General features: G+C 40.4%; 1 protein-coding gene across 1 annotated transcript in view; it reads left to right on the top strand.

Annotated features, from left to right (window-relative positions):
• LOC122813866 (zinc finger protein 431-like) overlaps nucleotides 1–19913 on the top strand; it is a 149061-nt gene that overhangs the window by 110343 nt on the left and 18805 nt on the right. Inside the window, exons 3-4 of the mRNA XM_044086405.1 lie at nucleotides 477–603; nucleotides 6874–6984. Coding sequence (XP_043942340.1) covers nucleotides 477–603; nucleotides 6874–6984 — 238 coding nt within the window. The remainder of the gene's footprint in view (nucleotides 1–476; nucleotides 604–6873; nucleotides 6985–19913) is intronic.

Here is a 19913-nt window from a genome sequence, read left to right as displayed (position 1 = left end):
AGTGCCTTACAGACACTTGAAGGGAGTTCTCCATCTTACATATTGTGACACTAGAGAACAGATTGTCCAGGACCTCATACTTCTCAACAAGTCCAGTATCTCCACCAGTACTAAAACCAGAGACTTAAATCTTCACCAGCAGATAAAACGCATTGAAGGAACAGATTAAGAACACAACACGTCACAAAACTCCAGAATACATTTTCCCTATACGATAAGCAGTATGACTTGTTAGCTTCCTTTAAACATAAAGTAGATAACTGGATGTGTGCCCACGGATTTACTCTAGGATTGATCAAAATGGCCCTCCTGGAAAATGGAGGTGCTGCCTGAGGAGGATAGGTGTGCAGCAAGAATGGTCATGTAACACAGTGGCCTTGGGATATCTACGAATCTATAAATGTTAAGTGTTTGCTCTGTAGAATGTTTTATTGTACGTAATAAAAGAAACGTTGAAACATGCTTGTCTTTTTCAGGTACCAGAGACCTTTGAGGATATTGCCATCACTTTCTCAGAAGAGGAGTGGAAGATGTTATCAAAGCAAGATAAGGAGTTGTACAGGGACGTGATGGTACAGAACTATGAAAACATGGTTTCAGTGGGTAAGTATAGTGTATCTTGTGAAGCAAAGTATTTATCCAGCCTAAAGGATGAAAGTATAATATTAAAAAGTTGTGGCAAGACCATTTAGAAGTGCATGTTGCTCTTGGCTGGAGGGTGAGGAATATCCACCTTATCTCATTTCAAGTGGTCCTAGCACAGTCTGCATATTCCTGGCTACTTGACCCTCTGAGGTGTGAAGAGGTCCACCCTTTGTCTTTCTTGTTTGCGTATTCAAATCATGCATAAAAATCATCCAGTGTTCTCTTCTTTTAGCATTTTCAGTTTACTACAGTAGGTGTATGCCAGTTTAAAAAGTCATGTTCCCTTCCAGTTTCTAAACTCTTCTTATGTACCAAATGCTATCTTTACCCATTGTTCGTTTGTGTGAAACAGCTATCCCTTAAGTCGCCTGTTTCCTCCTTAAGATGTCAGTATCCCTTTTCCTCCTTCTGTGCCTCAGCCAACTGGCAAAGATTTAGCAGAGATAGTGTGTGATAGAAGACTGCTAAACAAGCTGAAAAGTAAGGTGCACAAAACAGCGGTGCAACCAGAACTTCGGTATGGTACAAAGGCAGAGCAGATGAGGAAGGTAGAGGTGATGGAGATGAAGTGCTAGAGATGGGTGATAGGATGTACACTGTAGGGAAGATGAAGAAATCGCGGCATCAGAACAGTAGCATAAAGTAGCTCCAGCTGTGAAGCACAAAACACGAATAAAACTTGTAAAAAATATATAAAGCACGAAGACCAGCTCACAGGAACGGACTATTCTTTAATATGAGTGCTTTCGGCAGCATAAAACCATTTGACCATATCATTAAGTCCAGGTGGATGTGTGGCACCACATCTCAGTTGCCACACTAAATAAGTCAGATGGTTTTACGCTGATGAAAGCGCTCATATTAAAGTGTAGTCTGTTCTTGTGAGCTGGTCTTCTTGCTTTATTTATTTTTTAACTCCAACTGTGGAGAAGGTCAAATAATTCAAAAAAGGAAGGAAACTAGAGAAACTTTTAAACCAGCTATCCCTACTGGAAATACTCATGGATGTAAACTATGAAAAATATCTTTCATTGCATCACCTGGCTATCCCCTCAAATTCAAAAACTTGTTGCTGAACATTCTTGACTTGTAGATTTAATTGCTGTTTTTCTTGGGTCACTTGAAGGTTTTTACTGAACAAAAATATCTCTTTCCAATTCAAGCCTGTTTATGGGCGCATGATAGAATCTGTTTTATTTTGGACTTAATTGATTTATCCATTACAGCCTGGTTCTTGGTCTGATTTATCCATTACAGCCTGGTTCTTGGTCTGATTTATCCATGACAGCCTGGTTCTTGGTCTGATTTATCCATGACAGCCTGGTTCTCGGGCTGATTTATCCATGACAGCCTGGTTCTCGGGCTGATTTATCCATGACAGCCTGGTTCTCGGGCTGATATATTCATGACAGCCTGGTTCTCAGGCTGATTTATCCATGACAGCCTGGTTCTCGGGCTGATTTATCCATGGCAGCCTGGTTCTTGGGCTGATTTATCCATTACAGCCTGGTTCCTGATCTGTTTTGTTTGGGACTTGCTGGTGGTTTTACCTTCTTTCAAACCATTATCTAGCTGCTGTTTAAAGTGAGCCAAAGGTGTAAGGGTGTAATTTTGATACAAGTGTCGTCACCCAAATAGGGATATCAGAGGGGTTAGAAGTGCTACATCCTGCTTCATTAAATCACTACAAATCAGCTTGTTTCGAATTTCCTTATCAGATTAGAATGTTTTATCTGTTGTCTTGTTGTTCAAGTTTTCAAAAAACTGGGTATAGTGTTGCTGGGATTGAGGAAGATGACTGCCTACCCATTATCAAGGAATTCTCTTCAGAATCAGTCACTGTCAAGAAATGCTCCCGAGAACATTAATTCTGCTTGCATGAAACCATTGTTGTGGATGAAGGAAGCACAAATTGCAAAATATATTTCCTTGTGCAGCAAACCTTTAAAATGTAGATGGTATCTGGGTGAATAGGTCTATGAGGGAGGTTTTAGAGTCAGTCATAGTTTTCTGATTATAAGGTTTAGGATTCCTTTTTCTTCACATATTAAATTCAAAAAATATGATAGAATGCATAGTTCAGTCAAAATCTGGTGCAACCATAAAAGAGAAAAGTGATCAAATAACTTTCTGCCACTTTGCAGCTAGCTCGCAGGCAGAGTGAACATGGATGCCTGAAACATATGCATTGTTTTCTCTTAAGAAAGCTGTTGGCACAAAATCTAGCCTTGGAATGGAGCTATGAGTAGGAAAATGTCTGAAATACTTAAGAAGCTACTTAGAGATGCATTATAGTTGCATCACTGTGATTTGAATAAATTGGTTCTGTTGTAAGTATATGCCAGTTAAGATCTGTACTCTTTAAACACAGCATACCAGTTACATTTGAGGCAGGGCCAGTTAGATGCAAGGGTGAGATACACATATGTAGAAGAGAAACTTAATAGTGAATAGAAGTGAGAAATTCATGAAAATGCCAAGTAGAAACAGACCAAACATTTGCAGAGCAGATTTACAAACCCTTTATACAAGGAACCTTCTAGATTGCAAAGGATGTTATGAAGCGGTCTGAAAGTGTGCAGGGGCATATGTTAACAGCTTTGTTGAGCAGTACGTGTTTCCTAGAGAAGCATAAAGGATTGTTAGAAGATACAAAGATTCTTTGTGTAATTCCATGGTTACCAGTGATGGAAGAAAAAATAAAATGAACTTCAGGCATATAGTTATTTAGAGATAAAGATCTAAAATCATTACTATAGAAAGTCATTGTTCTTTTTCTGTCAGGGAATAAACAAGTTGTTTCCTGTGTTTAATGTTGGTAATAATCATCAATAAACAGAGAAATTGTAATTAGGGTGGGAGGTGCATGAAATATGTCTCGTGGTAAGATCTTTGGCATAGGCAATGGATACACAATAACAGTCCTGAAGAAGAGATAAGTCATATATTCCATGGTTGTCCTTATAGTAGAGAACATCTGCAGCTGTGGAGTTGAGGGGTGCTTATCTGTTCCGTTTCAAAGAAACTATTTATGCCATACATATGGGTTATTATTCGAAGTTCCATGTAATTAAACTAACGGGCACACATGGAGATATGACTAGTGCATTAAAGTTAAGTATTGATGTGTTGTGGGATACCTTATGTTGTCCTACCTGACGGTGACCCACACTGAAATAGGCAGAAGCTAAACATTTTGTGCACAGATGAAAAATCTGACCTGTAACACCCAGTCACACCATCCACATCCAAGTCTTGTATAGTAGGGAAACGTTATATGGACAGCAAAGAATTGCATGAGTAAGAGCCATAGCAGAGTAATGAGAACGGCCATCTTGAAATTGTGGAACATACAGACATGCCACAACAGTGAGTCTGTCTCATACCATCTCATCTGTTAGTAGACTGAAGGTTGAAAAGATGATTGCCTACTTCAGCTGCATTGCTGATGCCCAGACGTTCGTGTATAAAGTAATGCGAATGCAGGGAAGAAATCAGCAGAGAGAGAAAGGAGTGCCAGTGATAGAATCGTTAGAACACTACCAGATTTGCATGTTGAAGAAAAAGAAAGAATAAAAGCATGAGAAAGTCCAAAGCTCGCCAAATGTCCTTTGTATTAGAAAATCTACCATGCGTCTCCCCTGAAAGAGGCCTCTAGCCTAGTAGGAGAACCAAGTCAACAAAGGTGAGCAGATCATGGTATGAAGTGGCTGTAAGGTTTGTAAAAAAAGCTATAGCACATGAGATACAAAGTGCTGAATACATTTTTTTCTGATAAACAGGATATATTTATTTCTTTCTCTTTGTTTATTGGGAAAGTCTGACTGGGTAATACCCATTTTCCAGTGGCGTCGCGGGGAGAAAAGCTGCATTTGCTTACATTGCATTATACTAAGTTCCAGTTAAACATGGAGTAGTTACATTTCTGTTTGTACACAAACAGTAGTTACATTTATACACTCTAAGATTTTACAGAGGTGGAAGTTACTGAAGAGAAAGCCCATTTGCAACTTAGTGGATTGTACAGGCAGCATTTCAGTGAGAGGTTCAAAGTATTCTGTTTAAAGAGAGTATTTGAAGAGTATCATATGGTGAATACAAAGTCTCAACCTGGTGATGTGCAGGACCAGGACTGGTTAAGATGTTTAAGTAGTGGTTTAAAACTATTGAGTTTATTGGAGAGTTTGTGTGTGTGGGGATACTATTCCAGAGTTTAGCAAAATATTGGGAGTAGAGCTCGTCTCCTGCAACATTATTTGACTTATTTGTAAGTAATAATTTACTAGAGTGGATGTCCCTGAATAAAGAGTAGGGCAGTAATAAATTTTGTAGTGCAGGGCATTTTTCTAGATGATTGAGTTTGTGTTTTGTAGTTAGTTCTGAATATGTTAGGTAGTTGTGTAATTCAAGCCAGTTTAATTGCTTTAAGCTATGACAATGGTGGGTCCTATGAGGAAGATTGGTGGCATATTTAGCTGTTTTATTGTACCAGGAGGCAAATTTCTTTTTTTGAGTATTGTTTAGGTTTGTTAGGATAGGAGCGGCATATATGAGAGTCGGCAGTAAGAAGATGGAAGTTAGAGTTTTTCTTGCAGTTATCTGTAAGGAATCCAATGATCCTATAAAGGGAGCTAGTTTCTGGTGTGTATATTTAATGGTGTGCAGTATATGCTGGTCATATCTGAGACTGTCATCTATTATAATGCCTAGAAGTTTACTGTGAGAGATTGGATAAGCAATTCACAAAGAAACAATGGTGGGATTTATATGCATGTCTCCCAAATATGCAACAAAATCTAGAAGATTTAGAATCTTTGCTTGGAAGTGTTTAAAAGTATTTTTATACTGCAAGCAGACTCCAGATTATTTTTTCTCAGATATACAGCAAATGTTGGAGGTGTGATGGGGAAAAAAAGAGGTAATTGGGAAGTTATTTTCTGGGAGTGTAATGAGTTGGCAGACTTTATAGATTACCTGCAGACTGCTCTGTCAGAGATACTGGGTGAGCAAATTGACGTAACTAAGGAAATGATTTTTTGTGCAATGATACAGAAACGGAATTGCTTAGGTGTAGTAAGGCCTTGCTGAGTCTAATTATGGTGGCTGCCAAAACAGCAATTACTAGAAAATGGAAATCAATGTCTAAACCAACTGTACTAGAAGTAGTGACTATAGTAAGAGAGGTAAAACAACTGGAATTGGGATCTTTAGAAAAGGGTAGGAGCAAATTACATAGAAAAAAAATGGGAATTGTGGGAGCATACATGTAGCAGAGGAATGAGGTTTAAAAGAAGGCAGGATGTGAATGAGCTGTGTAATGTTTGACAGTAACTGGATAGATTATAAGTGATGTATAATGTCTGCCACTAAAATGATGCGTCTATGGTTTGTTTTCATTTACATAAATGTATGATTGCCTATGTCATACGTTATAATTTAATAAAGGGATCACTACCTTTCATCTGTATCAGGTACACCTGGATATGTTCTCCAAGGCATCTGCTTTTGACTGTAGTGATTTTAGCATGCAGCTGGACATACGAGATGCTTCTTGTATTACAGTCGATGAGAGTGTATTGTTTACATCCTGCTGTACTGATACCCTCCTATGTATTATGTTCATTTTACTCCTGTGTATTAACTCCATTACCTCTGCCCACATATCTTGCTTCCATCCTAATAATTGCATAATCCATCATACTTCTATTTTTTGCACCCCTTGCTAATCACCATCCCCCCAGCCATTGAACCCACATGTACCTCATCACTGGGGCAAGAGTCACCCAGAAGAGGCCAGCATGGGAGGTTTTCCTTTTTGCATGCTGGCCCTAACCTCCCCACGTGCTCAGTTAGGCAAGCACCTGTGGGGTCGTTGCCGTGGTCTGACTATGGTGTCCAGTTGTTTTTATTATGTTTCTCCTTCTGTCTGCTTTCTCTTAAACTCCCTTGTTATTGTTATGTACATTTCCTTCGGTGTCCTTTACTAATTTGTAACAATTATTATCTGTACATATTTTTATTGTCTACTCTCCATTCTCTGATCTACATACTGTTGTAAAATTTGCTATGCTAATGTTCAGAGTTTAAATTGATAAATATGTCTATCTCCTCCTGTTGCTTCAGTTTGCGATGTTTTGTCTCTGATACTTCACTGAAAATTAGTCTTGCTCAGTTGGTTTGTTTGGTTGATAAAGTAAAATAAAAATGTGCTTTTATTTCTATGTGCAGGATACAAAATTTCTGGAAAGATGCTGTTATCATTATTAAAAGAAGATAAGTTACCGAAGGATGGCATGGAGAGTAAAAGTTCTTCAGAAAAGAAGAAAAATAAGCTCCAGAGTAAGTTAACAGAAAATAAATTAATCGCTGTAATATTTTTCTTATTGATGTTGGCATTGTCACAGGAGAACTACAGAAAATAGCTGGAGATTTCAATACCATGACACAAGGAAGGAATAATAGTGTAGATAAGTGCAACTTTGTAAAACGGTTCATCATTATGTTAACTGCTACAGTAGCCTTATCTATATGGGGGTTATATACAGCTAAGTACATAACAGCTGGCCAGCTTCCAAAGCTTCAAGGGCACCTACCACACTCCCATATCATTAGCATGTGCTGACCTGAAGAAAGAAAGACAGTCGTTCGGGTGGCAAGCTCTTCAAGTCTGTCCTGCTGGCAAAGAGTGCTCTTCTTGGAGCATTTCAAAGATAGATAGATAGATATGGAAAGATTTCCTAACAGTTTCCATTGCTGGGTAGTTAAGGTGACAGGTTTAACTCTTTCTTTTAAAATTATATATTTCAGGGTAGGAAAAGTGTTTTTATTGACTGCCACTTGAATTTTAGTAACTTTTAAACAGGAATGTTACTTTTTAGTTTTGTGGAAAAAAGTTGTTAAAACTATTTTTTCTGAGGTAAGTTGTGTCATTTTACTTTTGTGCTCACTGTGAGTCTTTAAAGTGCTTTTGACTGTGTTTTTGCAAGAAAAACTGCCATTTTTGCTAGTTATTCATTTTCTGATTGATGCTACTGCTTCTGACAGGCTTTCTTGGGAATCCAGCACCTTTTTTTTACTTTACCATGGAATAAACTGCCATTAAGTACCATGTTCAATCATAGCCTCAACTCAGGCTTTGTGCCTGCTGAATGGTGCACAGCAACGGTTATCCCACTCCACAAGGGGGGAGCCACTACCGCCCCATTAGCCTGACGAGCCTGGTCTGCAAGGCCATGGAACGTATCATCATTGAACTTATAAACAAAGACATTGGTAATCTCCAAACTCTGGATCCCACCCAGTTCGGGTTTGTAAAAGGCAGATCATGTCTCCTAAACCTGATAGACTTCTTTGAAGCAGTCACCAAAGCCGTAGACAAGGGTAAGGTGATTCACACAGCCTATCTAGGTCTTGCCAAGGCTTTTGACACCATCCCCCACTCTGGAATTATAGATAAACTCACTAAACTAGGTATAAATCCCTATGTCACAAGATGGGTTGTCAACTGTCTCACTGACAGAACCCACACTGTGAAAGTAGCAGACTCCAAATCTGACTTCAGACCAGTGATAGGTGGAGTACCGCAGGGTTTAGTCCTGGGTCCTCTCCTGTTTGGCATCTGCTTCTCTGAAGTACAGGCTAACACAGAAGGTCTTTGGCTAATGAAGTTCGCAGATGACTGCAAACTAGGATCCACAATCGAAACTCCTAACGATGTGGACAGCCTACAAAAGGGCCTCACTGAGACAGATGCCTGGTGTCAAAGCCATGGACTGAAGCTCAATGCCAAAAAGTGCATTGTCATCCCCTTTGGTAAAAACTCTGTACCCATGAACTACAACATAGGCGGTAGTATACTTAACACCGAAAGTGTGATAAGAGACCTTGGGACACAGGTGGACAGTAGTCTCTCCTTTGATAATCACATTGCCACAGTAGTCAGGAAATCCTTCTACGTGGCATACCTCATCACAAAAGGTTTCTCATCCAGAAAAAAAGAGGTCATTGTTCCCCTCTACTCATCACTCATTAGACCCATTATAGAGTACAACACCCCTTTTGTTCTGGAAAGGCCGCAGAAATACCTCACAAAGAGGATTACCGGCCTCAAACAGATGCCCTACGCAGACCGTCTCAAAAAACTCCAGCTTTACTTCGTCGCATATCGCCTACTCACAGGTGATCTCTGCCTAACATACAAAACTATGTCAAACCCAGAGCTGTTGGACATGCTCCACTTAAAGAAATCCCAGTCCCTCCGAGCTGCACGCTGTAGGGACCTAAACCTTGTCACCACAATAAACAGAACATGCCGGAGGGATAGATTCCTGTCCCAGGGACTTCCCATACTCTGGAATAAACTACCTATCTATATCAAACAAAGCTCCTCATTAGCACTCTTCAAGAAAAATCTTGATGATTGGATGGGAAATAGGAAATTCACCCTGGGGATCACCTCTGTGGCTCTGCTCGACAGTGGCATAGGAAAATAATTTTCTTCGGTGGCAAAAGCCAGGGTACCTTTTTGGCTGGGCTTGTATAGGCCCCAAGGCCGATAGCCGAGTACCTACCTATGAACCTGTTTGTATGGTTCTTCCTTATATCAACCACAAAAAGAAGAAATTTAGTAAACAGCCTTTGCTACGACCGCAGGGTGCTAGATTGCCTCATCCACGGATGGGTGACTGTATCTTGGCCATTTCTGGTTCTTTGGATTATTCATCCTTTTCCTTGGCTCCCTCTGGTATAGTTTGTACAGCCACCAGAGACCAAGAATTAGATGCAACCTCTGTGGCTGTTGGGGTGCCCTTGTTTGTCAAAGGAGAACCACTCTTGCCAGTCCTATGAGAAGGAGCAGAGAATTCCTCTCTACCTAGCCAAAATGGATTACTTGACCCTAGGGAGGTTTTGCCTGGCAAAAGCGGGTCTGCTTCTTAAGAAATTCCTGTCAAAAAAAGTGGAAACTGATGCATGTTTTCCACATTTCAATGTGATTTATTAAGTTCAGTTCACGGTTTAGTTCAGGCTCTTGACCCTTTTGACCCAGGCAATAGTGGTTCTTCCTTCATTTAGAAATGGTCAAGGGCAGTTACCACAAACTTTCCTATAGATTGGACCTACTCACACATGGCAATAGGTGTTCAATACACATAATCACAAACATCTGCAACTAATTCCCTGGATGATAGAATTTTGATAGCTTTTAGGTGTCTATTTTCTGAGGACATGCAGCAAGAAAATCTGCTTTGAGAACATTGTATATAAATAAATGGAAAAGATTTTCTAGTTGATGCCAAGACAGAAACCAGCACCCTTTCATGGCTAGTGTTTCAATGGTTCTACAGTAATTTGTGTTGTTATCCCCTGGCCTGTCTTGCTCCTCCAAGTTTCATTTCTTGGATATTTCAGCATGTTTGCCCATGGATCCCCCTCTTTCAATTCAGTCACCTATGAAAATGTTTTTGAAAGGGGTGTTGCATACTAAAATTCCTAGAAAAATGGTGGCTTCTCCTTGGTGGAATCCTAATTTTCTCTTAGGTTCATAGGTGTGTACTAGGCTAATGGCCCTGGAGCCTTTACAAGCCTAGCCCATAGGATTATCCTGGCATTGTGGCACCCAACCTTAGTTTACAGTGCTTCTATCGAGTAGAGCCACTGGAGTGATCCCTGGGGTGAATTTTGTATTTCCCATCCACTCATCAAGATTTGTCTTGAAGAGGGCCAGTGAGGTGCTCTGTTTGACATGTATGGGAAGTCTGTTCCATAGCATGGGCAGTCTCTGGGTTATGAACCTGTCCCTCCAGCACGTTCTGTTGATTGTGGTAATGAGGTTGAGGTCTCTGGAGCGTGTGGTGCGGAGGGATTGGGATTTCTTTAGATGTAGCATTTCTAACCGAGCTGGGTCAGACATGGCTTTATAAGTCAAGGAGAGATCACCTCTAAGTAGGCGATATGAGACAGAGATTAGTTGAATTTTTTTGAGTCTGTCCATATAGGACAAGTGTTTAAGACCTTATTCTTGCTGACTCCCCCTCCCCCCCCAAAAAAGCACACTACTTTTTCTAAAATTGTGGCTTGTAAACCATGAACAGAACTACCATGTGCTTCCAAAAATTTTGTACCACTGAACTCTGTTCCTTTTTATTTAACATATCACGAACATGTTCCTTATTTTAAAAGACCTTTTGGACTCGCCCACATAAAACGTAGGCGTCAGCAAGAATAAACTTCTTTGTAAAGAAGCAGTGTATATGTTAAAGTTTGATACTTTGTTTCCAAAGGGTATGAATGTTGATTTTAATTGGCATGTATTACTTTAAATATTTTTTAAGTGTTTGATGGTATTACCTGATTACTTTATTGTTTAATTGCCTATTTAGCAGTGTATATAAACCAAGTGTGTGATGTGAAGTAACTGTGTACTCCAAGAAGGCAGTGTATGCCGAGACGTCAGAGAGGAATACATTTTATTCACTGGGTTCTTGGTCTTTGCTCTTCGTTGTATTTTCTGTATGAACCACCTTGCCTTCATCCACAGCTCTGGTGACCGAATCAAAGAAGTTGACCAAGTTGAGCAGGCATGACCTACCCTTCACAAAACCAAACTGTGGGATCCAGAGTTTGGAGATTCCCTATATCCTTGTTTTATTAGGTCCATGATGATGCATTCCTTAGCTTTGCATATAAGACTTGTCAGGCTAATGGGGTGATAGTTCTCAGGGTATGTAGTCCTTCCTTCTTTGTGTAGAGGGATGACTGTAGCAGTGCACCATTCTGTAGGGACAAAGCCTGAGGTGAGGCTGTGATTGAACAGGGCACACAGGTGAGGTGCCAGCTCACTCTGTAGTTCATGTAGAACACAGCTAGGGATATTGTCAGGTCCCATAGAAGGTGTATTATTGGCCTTGGACACTGCTGTTTTAACCTGTGCAGCAGTAATACTGGGTGCCTGGCAATCTACTGGTATTGTGATTGGTCCTTTAGGGGGGGTAACTTTGGCACTGAATCTGTCGGCCAGTATATTGGCAATATCTGTTGGCTCAGTATAGTAGGTACCATTATGCAGTAGCTCACCGCAAATCTGGGTATTGCCATGGAGGTTCTTTACATAACTATATAAGGCCTCGTGGTTGTCTTTACTATCTGCTGCAATTCTGTTTTCATAGCTAGCTTTAGAGAATTTGATGAGGGATCTCAACTTTTTGTTGAGGCAGATAAGGGAGTTTTTCCAGTCTTGGGACTTCACCTTATTCTACATCAGTTTCTTCCTTCTGTTGTAGAGTTTGTTTATGGCAGGGGACCACAAGATTGGCTTCCTTTTTTTGGAGGAGGGCATCTGTTGCGTATGGCGAGATCCATGCATTTTTGTACATGTTCTTACAGTGCATTGGTGTGTGATTCAGCGGTCATGCAACTATTCTCCATTTGCATGGGTGCCGTGAAGTTAGCCACCTCTGTTCTTAGGAGCTCAAAGTTAGCTTTGGAGAAGTTTTTCATGATGGTTACCTTTGCGGGGATGGGAGGGATGTGGATTTCCAAGGTGATTAGTTTGTGATTAGTTTGTGGTTGGATCTAACCAGGGAGGAGTTGACTACTGGTGTAGAGCAATGATCACCCATGTTAGTAATGACCAGGTCAAGGATGTTGCTACCTCTAGTGGGAGTAAGAACGAGCTGGTCCAGGGCATTGGAATTAATGAATTCCAAGAAACATTGGGCAAGTGTATTGGTACAGGAGTAGTTTTAACAGATAATGAAGGGGTAGTTGAAGTCACTCAGTATGAGTGTGTTAGAGTGGACCCTAATATTCTCCAGGGTGCTTAGGAATGTGGAGCAAGTGTCTTGGGACATGGTTGGGGACCTGTAACAGGCTACGACCTGAATCACAGTCTTACCAATGTTACCTGCACCTGAAGTATCTCTGATGCATTATGTTGGGCAACCAGTCTGGAGGTGTGCATATCCTTTATGAATATGGAAACACCACTACCTTTGGAGCTTCGGTCCAAGTTTTGTGACCGATAGGTGTGGAATGAGTTCTAGCCTTGTAGTGCAGGGGTGCTTTCTGCTGCCTTGAACCAGGCCTCCGTTACAGCACACATGTCGATGTTCTCCATTTTAAGGAGTGCTTCGAGTGAGTGCATTTTGAGATTTAGACTTCTAGCATTGAGCAACATGACCCTCAGATTGCATTTATAGCTGTTACGGTGGTAATTTGGTCTTTGGAACACCTCCTAAAAAAGGCACTGTACGGGTGACAAGAGCCTTGGCCAGTATCTGAAAGCCCAGGGGTGACAGATGCAGGCCATCTCTGGCAAAGCATCGAGGTCTGTCAGCCATGTCATCCCAGGCAGACAGATACTGATCCCCTTAGAATGACACCAGAAACTTAGCCAATTGTTGAAATCAGTAATTTTCAGCTTGTACTGTGGGTAGTGGTAGGATGCTGCTCAGGGCTAGGGTTGTACCCGCCTGGGCTACATAATCCAAGAGCTCTTGGAAAAAAAACTGACTCTTGCTCCATTTGAAACAGCTCATCAGGCTGACTTGAGGTTATTAATGAGGAAACTGTTGTTCTTGCAGAGGTCAGAGGAATGTGTATCTGCATTGCAATCTGTTATGGTGGATCAGCCTTATCCCATCTTCTACAAAGGTATGTTTCCCTTGAAAACTGTCTTCCTTTGATGCTTACAGTGGTATTCAAATTTACCTTGAGCCAAACTATCTAGCTTCCTGTCTTCTTTCCAGAACCCCAAAACAAGGTAGGAAAGGTACTCCTTGCCTTTCGGTGTCCTCGGACAACTTGAGTTATTGTATTGACAGAACACAATCTTTTAGGAACTCTGGTCAGCTTTTCATTTCTTGTAAAGGTAAAAAGAACAACTTGTGTCAAAGCAGACTATTTCCAAATGGCTGTCTCATGTTACTACCTTTTGTTATCCATGGCAACAAGGTGAATTCCAGACAGGGTCAAGGCTCATTCTACCAGGGTCTTGACTTCATCTGTATTTTTATTTGAAAACGGCTGGATTCCTGAAATATTCTAGAAGCAGCAACTTGATCCTATGTGCATACCTTTACAAAGCAGTATAAACTGGTTTCCTTCACCAGTTCTAGGACGGGGTTTTCTTGGACCATTCTCAAGGGGCTGCTGGGCCCTCATCCTTCCTCCTTCCATTTAGTCTCAGCTATGGTAACCTGCCCGTACTACAAAGGCTACTGCAGCAGTGATCATAATGATGGACATAGTACAGCTGTGTAAGTAAACTTACCATAATAGTAGATGTTTGAATGATACCTGCTACACTAGCTATTCCCTCCAATGTGTGTGTGTGTGTGTGTGTGTGTGTGTGTGTGTGTGTGTGTGTGTGTGTGTGTGTGTGTGTGTGTGTGTGTAAATCTTTCCTAGCTTTGAGGCTGTAGCATCCCTCTCTCAATGGCTTGAGGCCAAAAAACGCGCTCTGTTTTTCTTCAGCTCATGTCAAGCTGACTGATGATTTGGGCTCATGGAAGGTGCCTGAAGCTTTGGAAGCTGGCCAGCTGTTTTATCCAGGTCTGTGGTTATTCATCGAGGGATAAAAGCATTGAACGGCATTATATCATAAATGCCATTCATCAAAACCTCCTCATGTGGGGGTCTGTGCTCCCTACACCCCCCGCTAATTATATATACCAACTCCAAGATTGCACTACAGTGGGGAAAGGGCAAATTTCCTTATCCCTACATTAATGTGACCTTAGTCAGAACCGCTCGATGAGCAGCATGTTCAGTGATGCACACCATTCGATGTTTGGTCTTCGACTGATGGACATTTATCCATTTTATCCTTAGCAGGCTACAACACCATATAGTTGAGGTCAGTGCAGCAGTGATCATTTGAACATCTACTATTATATTGTTTACTTTATACCGCTGTAGTTTCTGTGTTATTTTTAAATAATCAAGCTAATCACATTGGCAGTTTGGCATTGAACTAAGAGTTGATGGTTATGTAGAAGATACAGACATTGCTGACAGAACTACTTTTTTCGATTTTTGAGCAAAATCAAAACAAAGTCAGGTTTTAGACTGCATGGACAGTTGTGAAGTAAGGATTTTCACTGAACTTGGCCCAGTATAAGAGCATTACTAACTCTTACAAATATGCATTCATTTAATTTACTTCTTATTGGATGACACCTAGTCATCTGACACTGAAACCAGAGGAGGCAGATATCACCAGTAGTGTAGCAAAGGTGGGACAAAGGGGACAATTGCTCTGGGAACAAAGTGTTAATGGGGGTGTTGGAGAGTGCTGCATTTTTTTCTGTACTGAAATGTTGGTACTGAAAGGCACTTGAGTTTAGCGCTTTGTTTTTTTTTTTTCTCTTTACTCTGAGAGCTGAAGGGGAGAGGCTCGAGTTCATGGGAGTGGCGCAGTCACTAGGTGAGCCAATTATGGCTCTGCATGTCATTAATACACTACAGACTGACTACTGTTTCAAAGATGCACCTTGAGTCAACTGTTCAGAGGGGGAGAGATCGGCATGCAGAAGGCAGTGACGTTAGTGGCAGGTGATTATGCATCACTTGGGTTAAGTATAGCTTATTATTTTGCCATTTATACATTTATTACTTTACCGTATTTAATGTTTTACTTTTATACTATTCTGTTCTGCTTGTTTCAGAAAAAGTAACTAAAACAGTCATACTAATTAGAAATTAGATTTTACCAGTGCTAATATTATAGCCAGCACAACCACCTCTCCTGAAGGATAGTTTAAACTAATGTCTGCCACTCACTGTCATCCTCCTTGAACTGGGCAGTAAACTAGGACAAGGATACATTTCAGCCATGATTCGAGCCTTGAGTCAGACAAACATGGAAAACGACCATCAGTACAAGGAATAATTCCAGGAACGCTGAATGTAAACAGCACTACACAGATCAAATTTTGAAGGTTAGGACATCTGCAGCCAACACTTGTGTCCCTATTTGCTGCATTGTAGGGCTTTGTGCACCATAGAGTGACGCATGAATCCCTTTGCAAGTCGTAACACTACTAGTGCAGTGAAGCAGGGCTGTACATGGAGTCATGCTTCATTGTACATGAATAGCACTCTAAGCACGGTTACTTATGCTGCTGACCCCCCCCCCCAGTCATATGTAGTTCACAGACCCTACAGCACACTTATGTGTTTGATCCCACAGTCTAAACTATTGGATACCAGTGGCATATAAACAGATTTTGTAGCATTTCTGGCTGTAGGGATTCCTTTCCTTTACTAGCATATTGCTCAGCAGGCAGAACTAAGCATTTCAGTGGTGCTGTGAGCACCTAATTCCCTACCACCACCTCTGTTGTATGACAGAAAAATCCCTACCAGTATCGGAGTTCTGTGTGCTGCTGAGAAACCTGCTGCTACACAAAACTTTGTCGCACCCCGTACATGGTGCTGGCACGCTCTGACCAGTCAGAACTTGCACAGCACCAGATTCCCTCTTTGTCATGAAATGGTAATGAACTCTGATCAACTGACTTTAGTCTTTGAGTCACAGGCAGTCAGAACTGCAGAGCACAGGACATTGAAGTAAGGCAGTTTAGGTGTGTACTGTCCTCAATAGCCTTAGCAAGTGGCTGCATGTAACTACTTGGTAAGGCATCCTGTCAAAAAAAAAAGGCACTGGCAGCACTCTCAGGCTGAATGATACTGCTTGACATCCTGCTACAGTTGTGTCCGAGGTGCCCCAGAGCACATTTCAAAAAATGCATTCTCAGCAACTGCTGTAAATTTGTATGTGAATGGCAATAGAGATTCAGAACTATAAATTGCTATAGTCCATACTGGTGTACTGAACACTGGGCTCATAATCACTTGGTAGTGCATGGTGCTATGATTTATCAGCTGTTCTCTCAGACAACCAGTTAGTACACTTCTCATTCCTATAGAATCTTCTACATACGTTATCTGATGATTCTCTACTGCTTTTTGATAACCCCAAACATTCCCAGAGGTAGTGGTGTCTAAATGCCCCTATACCTGAATAAGGTTTCCTTTTAAATATCTGTATGAGACACTTTACAAGTTCAGATATTTTAATCTTTCATAATACCTTAAATTTTCACATTCATGGATAATCTTGGTATATTTCCACTGTACAATTTCTGGTTTACTCCTACCCCTTTTCTTGTAAGGTTTCCCTAGTATACCATACTCAGATTTGGGTCTAAAGTAAATAACAAACCATGACTTCTTCATTTCTAAGTTCCTAGACTTTATAAATATTTTATACAACCCTATAGTTCTATAACTATCATTTACTGATTGGCTAATATGATTAGGGAAACACAAACCTGGATCTACTCGTATACCCAGGTCCTTTAAATGAATCTACAGTTTCAGTCATTGTGTGCTCTATTAAATGTTCACCTTTCAATTTGTCTCCAGATTTCATATGCTTAGTTTTTGATGTATTTATCAGCATATTTAGACCATAGCACCACCACTGCCTTACTCTCCTTTACTAACACTATCCTTCAGCATAAAAACAATAGCTATCTCTCCTCTGCTACTTTCCTAGACCTATCTAAAGCATTTGACATGGTCCCACACAAACAACTTATCTCTGTCCTCAATAACCTATCCTTCTCACAATCAGTCACCAACTGGTTTCAGAGTTACCTGTCTGACCGCCAACAATCCGTTGTATGGCAGAATGACATATCTCCCCAACTACCTGTCTCCATAGGGGTTCCCCAAGGATCCATCCTTGGACCCCTACTCTTCTCTGTTTTCACAAATAATCTAGCCTCTGCCACCACACATGGCACACTCATACAATACGCAGATGACTCGACCATCATCTGCTCAGCCCAGCCCCTACCCAAACTGCAAAAAGTCACACAGGAAGCCTTTTCCTCTGTTAAAACTTGGTTATCCGATGCCCAATTAATACTCAACCCAAACAAAACTAAACTACTCATCTTCCAACCCACCAAACATACTCAAAACAACTCTCACTTTAACATCGCAGCAAAAGGCAACACCACTATATACCCAACTGAACACACCAAATTGCTAGGAGTGGAAATAGACAATAAACTAAAATTTGACATTCACATATCCATGACCATAAAAAAAGTCCACAAAAAACTAGGAGTGTTATACAGAAATAACCATCTTCTCACCAAAGCAGCAAAGATTTCAATAGCAAATTCCCACCTTATTTCCACCCTACTTTATGCCTCTCTAATATATACCAACCTAAGGCAATGCGATCTAAACAAGCTAGAGACCTGCTACAACAAAATTGCCAAATTCGCCACAGGGGCATCCTACCATAGTCATCACTGTTTCTCACTTGCTGAACTGGACTGGCTTGAACCCCCTCACCTCCTGCAGTGGTATCAACTCTCACTCGCCCACAAACTAGTAAACCATCCACTAAATGTCCCATCCCTCCAGAATCTACTCCAACCCTATCGCACCACCAGACCACTAAGATCCAGCAACAAATATCACTTGCAGATCACTAAAGCCAATAACTCTGCTGGTGAAGCACTATTCTCTTGCACCATAGCCAAATTATGGAACTCCCTCCCACCCACAATTACCTCCGTATCATCATGCACCCACTTCAAAACTTTACTAAAAGTGCACCTAAAAACATGCTGGATATGCCCTTGCAACTCTCACTCTAATATCACCCACCCCATCCAACCACTACCTTTCTTTCCACTCCACTAACTACCTTGATTATAGCAAGCTCAGATGCTCATAAGCCTAGTACTTGTACAGCAGGAACTTCTTATTTTAACATTTGTTAATGTCTGTTATGTACTTCACAGATAAAGATTCCACTTGTCTACTGATGTACTATGTTCTTCATCTGTAAATATGTTGTAAGTAATTGCTATGTGAATTGTTAATCGCTATGTAATCCAATGCAACTACTGCCTTGTTTATTTTAACTGTGGAGCTTTTCTCCCCAGGCCTCAGCTGAAAATGGACCTACGTCCAGTTGGACACTCCCGGTCAACAAATATAAATAAATAAATAAATATTATTCTCCTGTGCCCAAATGGTCAATTTAGTCAAGTTATTTTGCAGATATGCCTTATCTGTAACATGTTTAATCAGTTTAACCAATTTTAGGTCATCTACATATAGACTGTAGAACCCCTCGGATAAAAAAGTTAGGTCTGAAAGATGCAATATAAACAAATAAGAGCCTAGGACAGAGCCCTGTGGGACATGCTGACTGTAACCGAGAATTTCATCTGTCCACTTGCTGTATGATGCTTTCCATGTCCTATTTGTAAGCCATGCAGCTATCCATCTTATTAAGAGTACATTAAAACCGGGTTCCTATCACTTTGTCGAACTTTTAAAAGTTTGAACGTCATATGGTCAACACCATATGATCGAACTTTTAAAAGTTTGAACGTTTCAATGGAGATCCCCATACAGTGCAGCAATGGAAGTTTTCCATTGTCTGCACTGTATTGCGATCTTGGAGTTGGTATATTTAAAGAGTGGGTAGGTAGGTAGGTTTTTTTTTAATTTCATTTTCTAACTTTTTAAGAGTTCGACCATATATTCTCGACCGTATGGTGTTCAAACTTTTAAAAGTTCGATTACCTGATATAGACCCATTACTATCTAGTTATGGTAATTGAATGCTGAAGTTAAATCTATATAAATTGTAGCAGCACAATTTTTCATTTATAGCTCTTATTATATTGTTATATAACATCAAGTTACAGGTGTAATATATCTATTTTCAACATATGCATGCTGATGTATGGTTTCAAGTCCCATCCTTTCTAGTTCTGATAACTTATCCAATGTTACCTTCTCTGTTATTTTTTTACATCGTGAAAGTAGACCTAAGGGTCTTTATAAATGCAGGTTTCTCCTACTGCCCTTTTCCCTTAAAGACAAGTTTGATAAGTGCATGTCTATAATCTTGAGGAATGTCCTATATTTATACAACCTAGTAAGTAATAGATATAATGGTACTGTAAGTTATTGCTGAAGTGTTCTCAAGTTGCTTTATTTGGATCCAGTTTGCATAGTTCTTTGTCAATATAATCTAATTTGATTTCAGTATCTAAGTTTACCTGGATGGAACTAGGACAAGTTATCATCCCCTTTGTGGAACTAGGACAAGATATCATCCCCTTTGTGGAGCCAAACTGTTTTGCATAAGGTTTTAGAAATATATATATAATCTTTTGTCTGAGAATAAATTTTATAATCTACTCACAATTTATCAGTTTGTATGT

This window comes from Protopterus annectens, chromosome 10.part0 (genome assembly GCF_019279795.1).
Source record: "Protopterus annectens isolate FY-2018-M chromosome 10.part0, PAN1.0, whole genome shotgun sequence".
NCBI lineage: Eukaryota > Metazoa > Chordata > Ceratodontiformes > Protopteridae > Protopterus > Protopterus annectens.
Note: the sequence above shows the minus strand (reverse complement) of the source record. Positions and strands in the feature narration are given on the sequence as shown.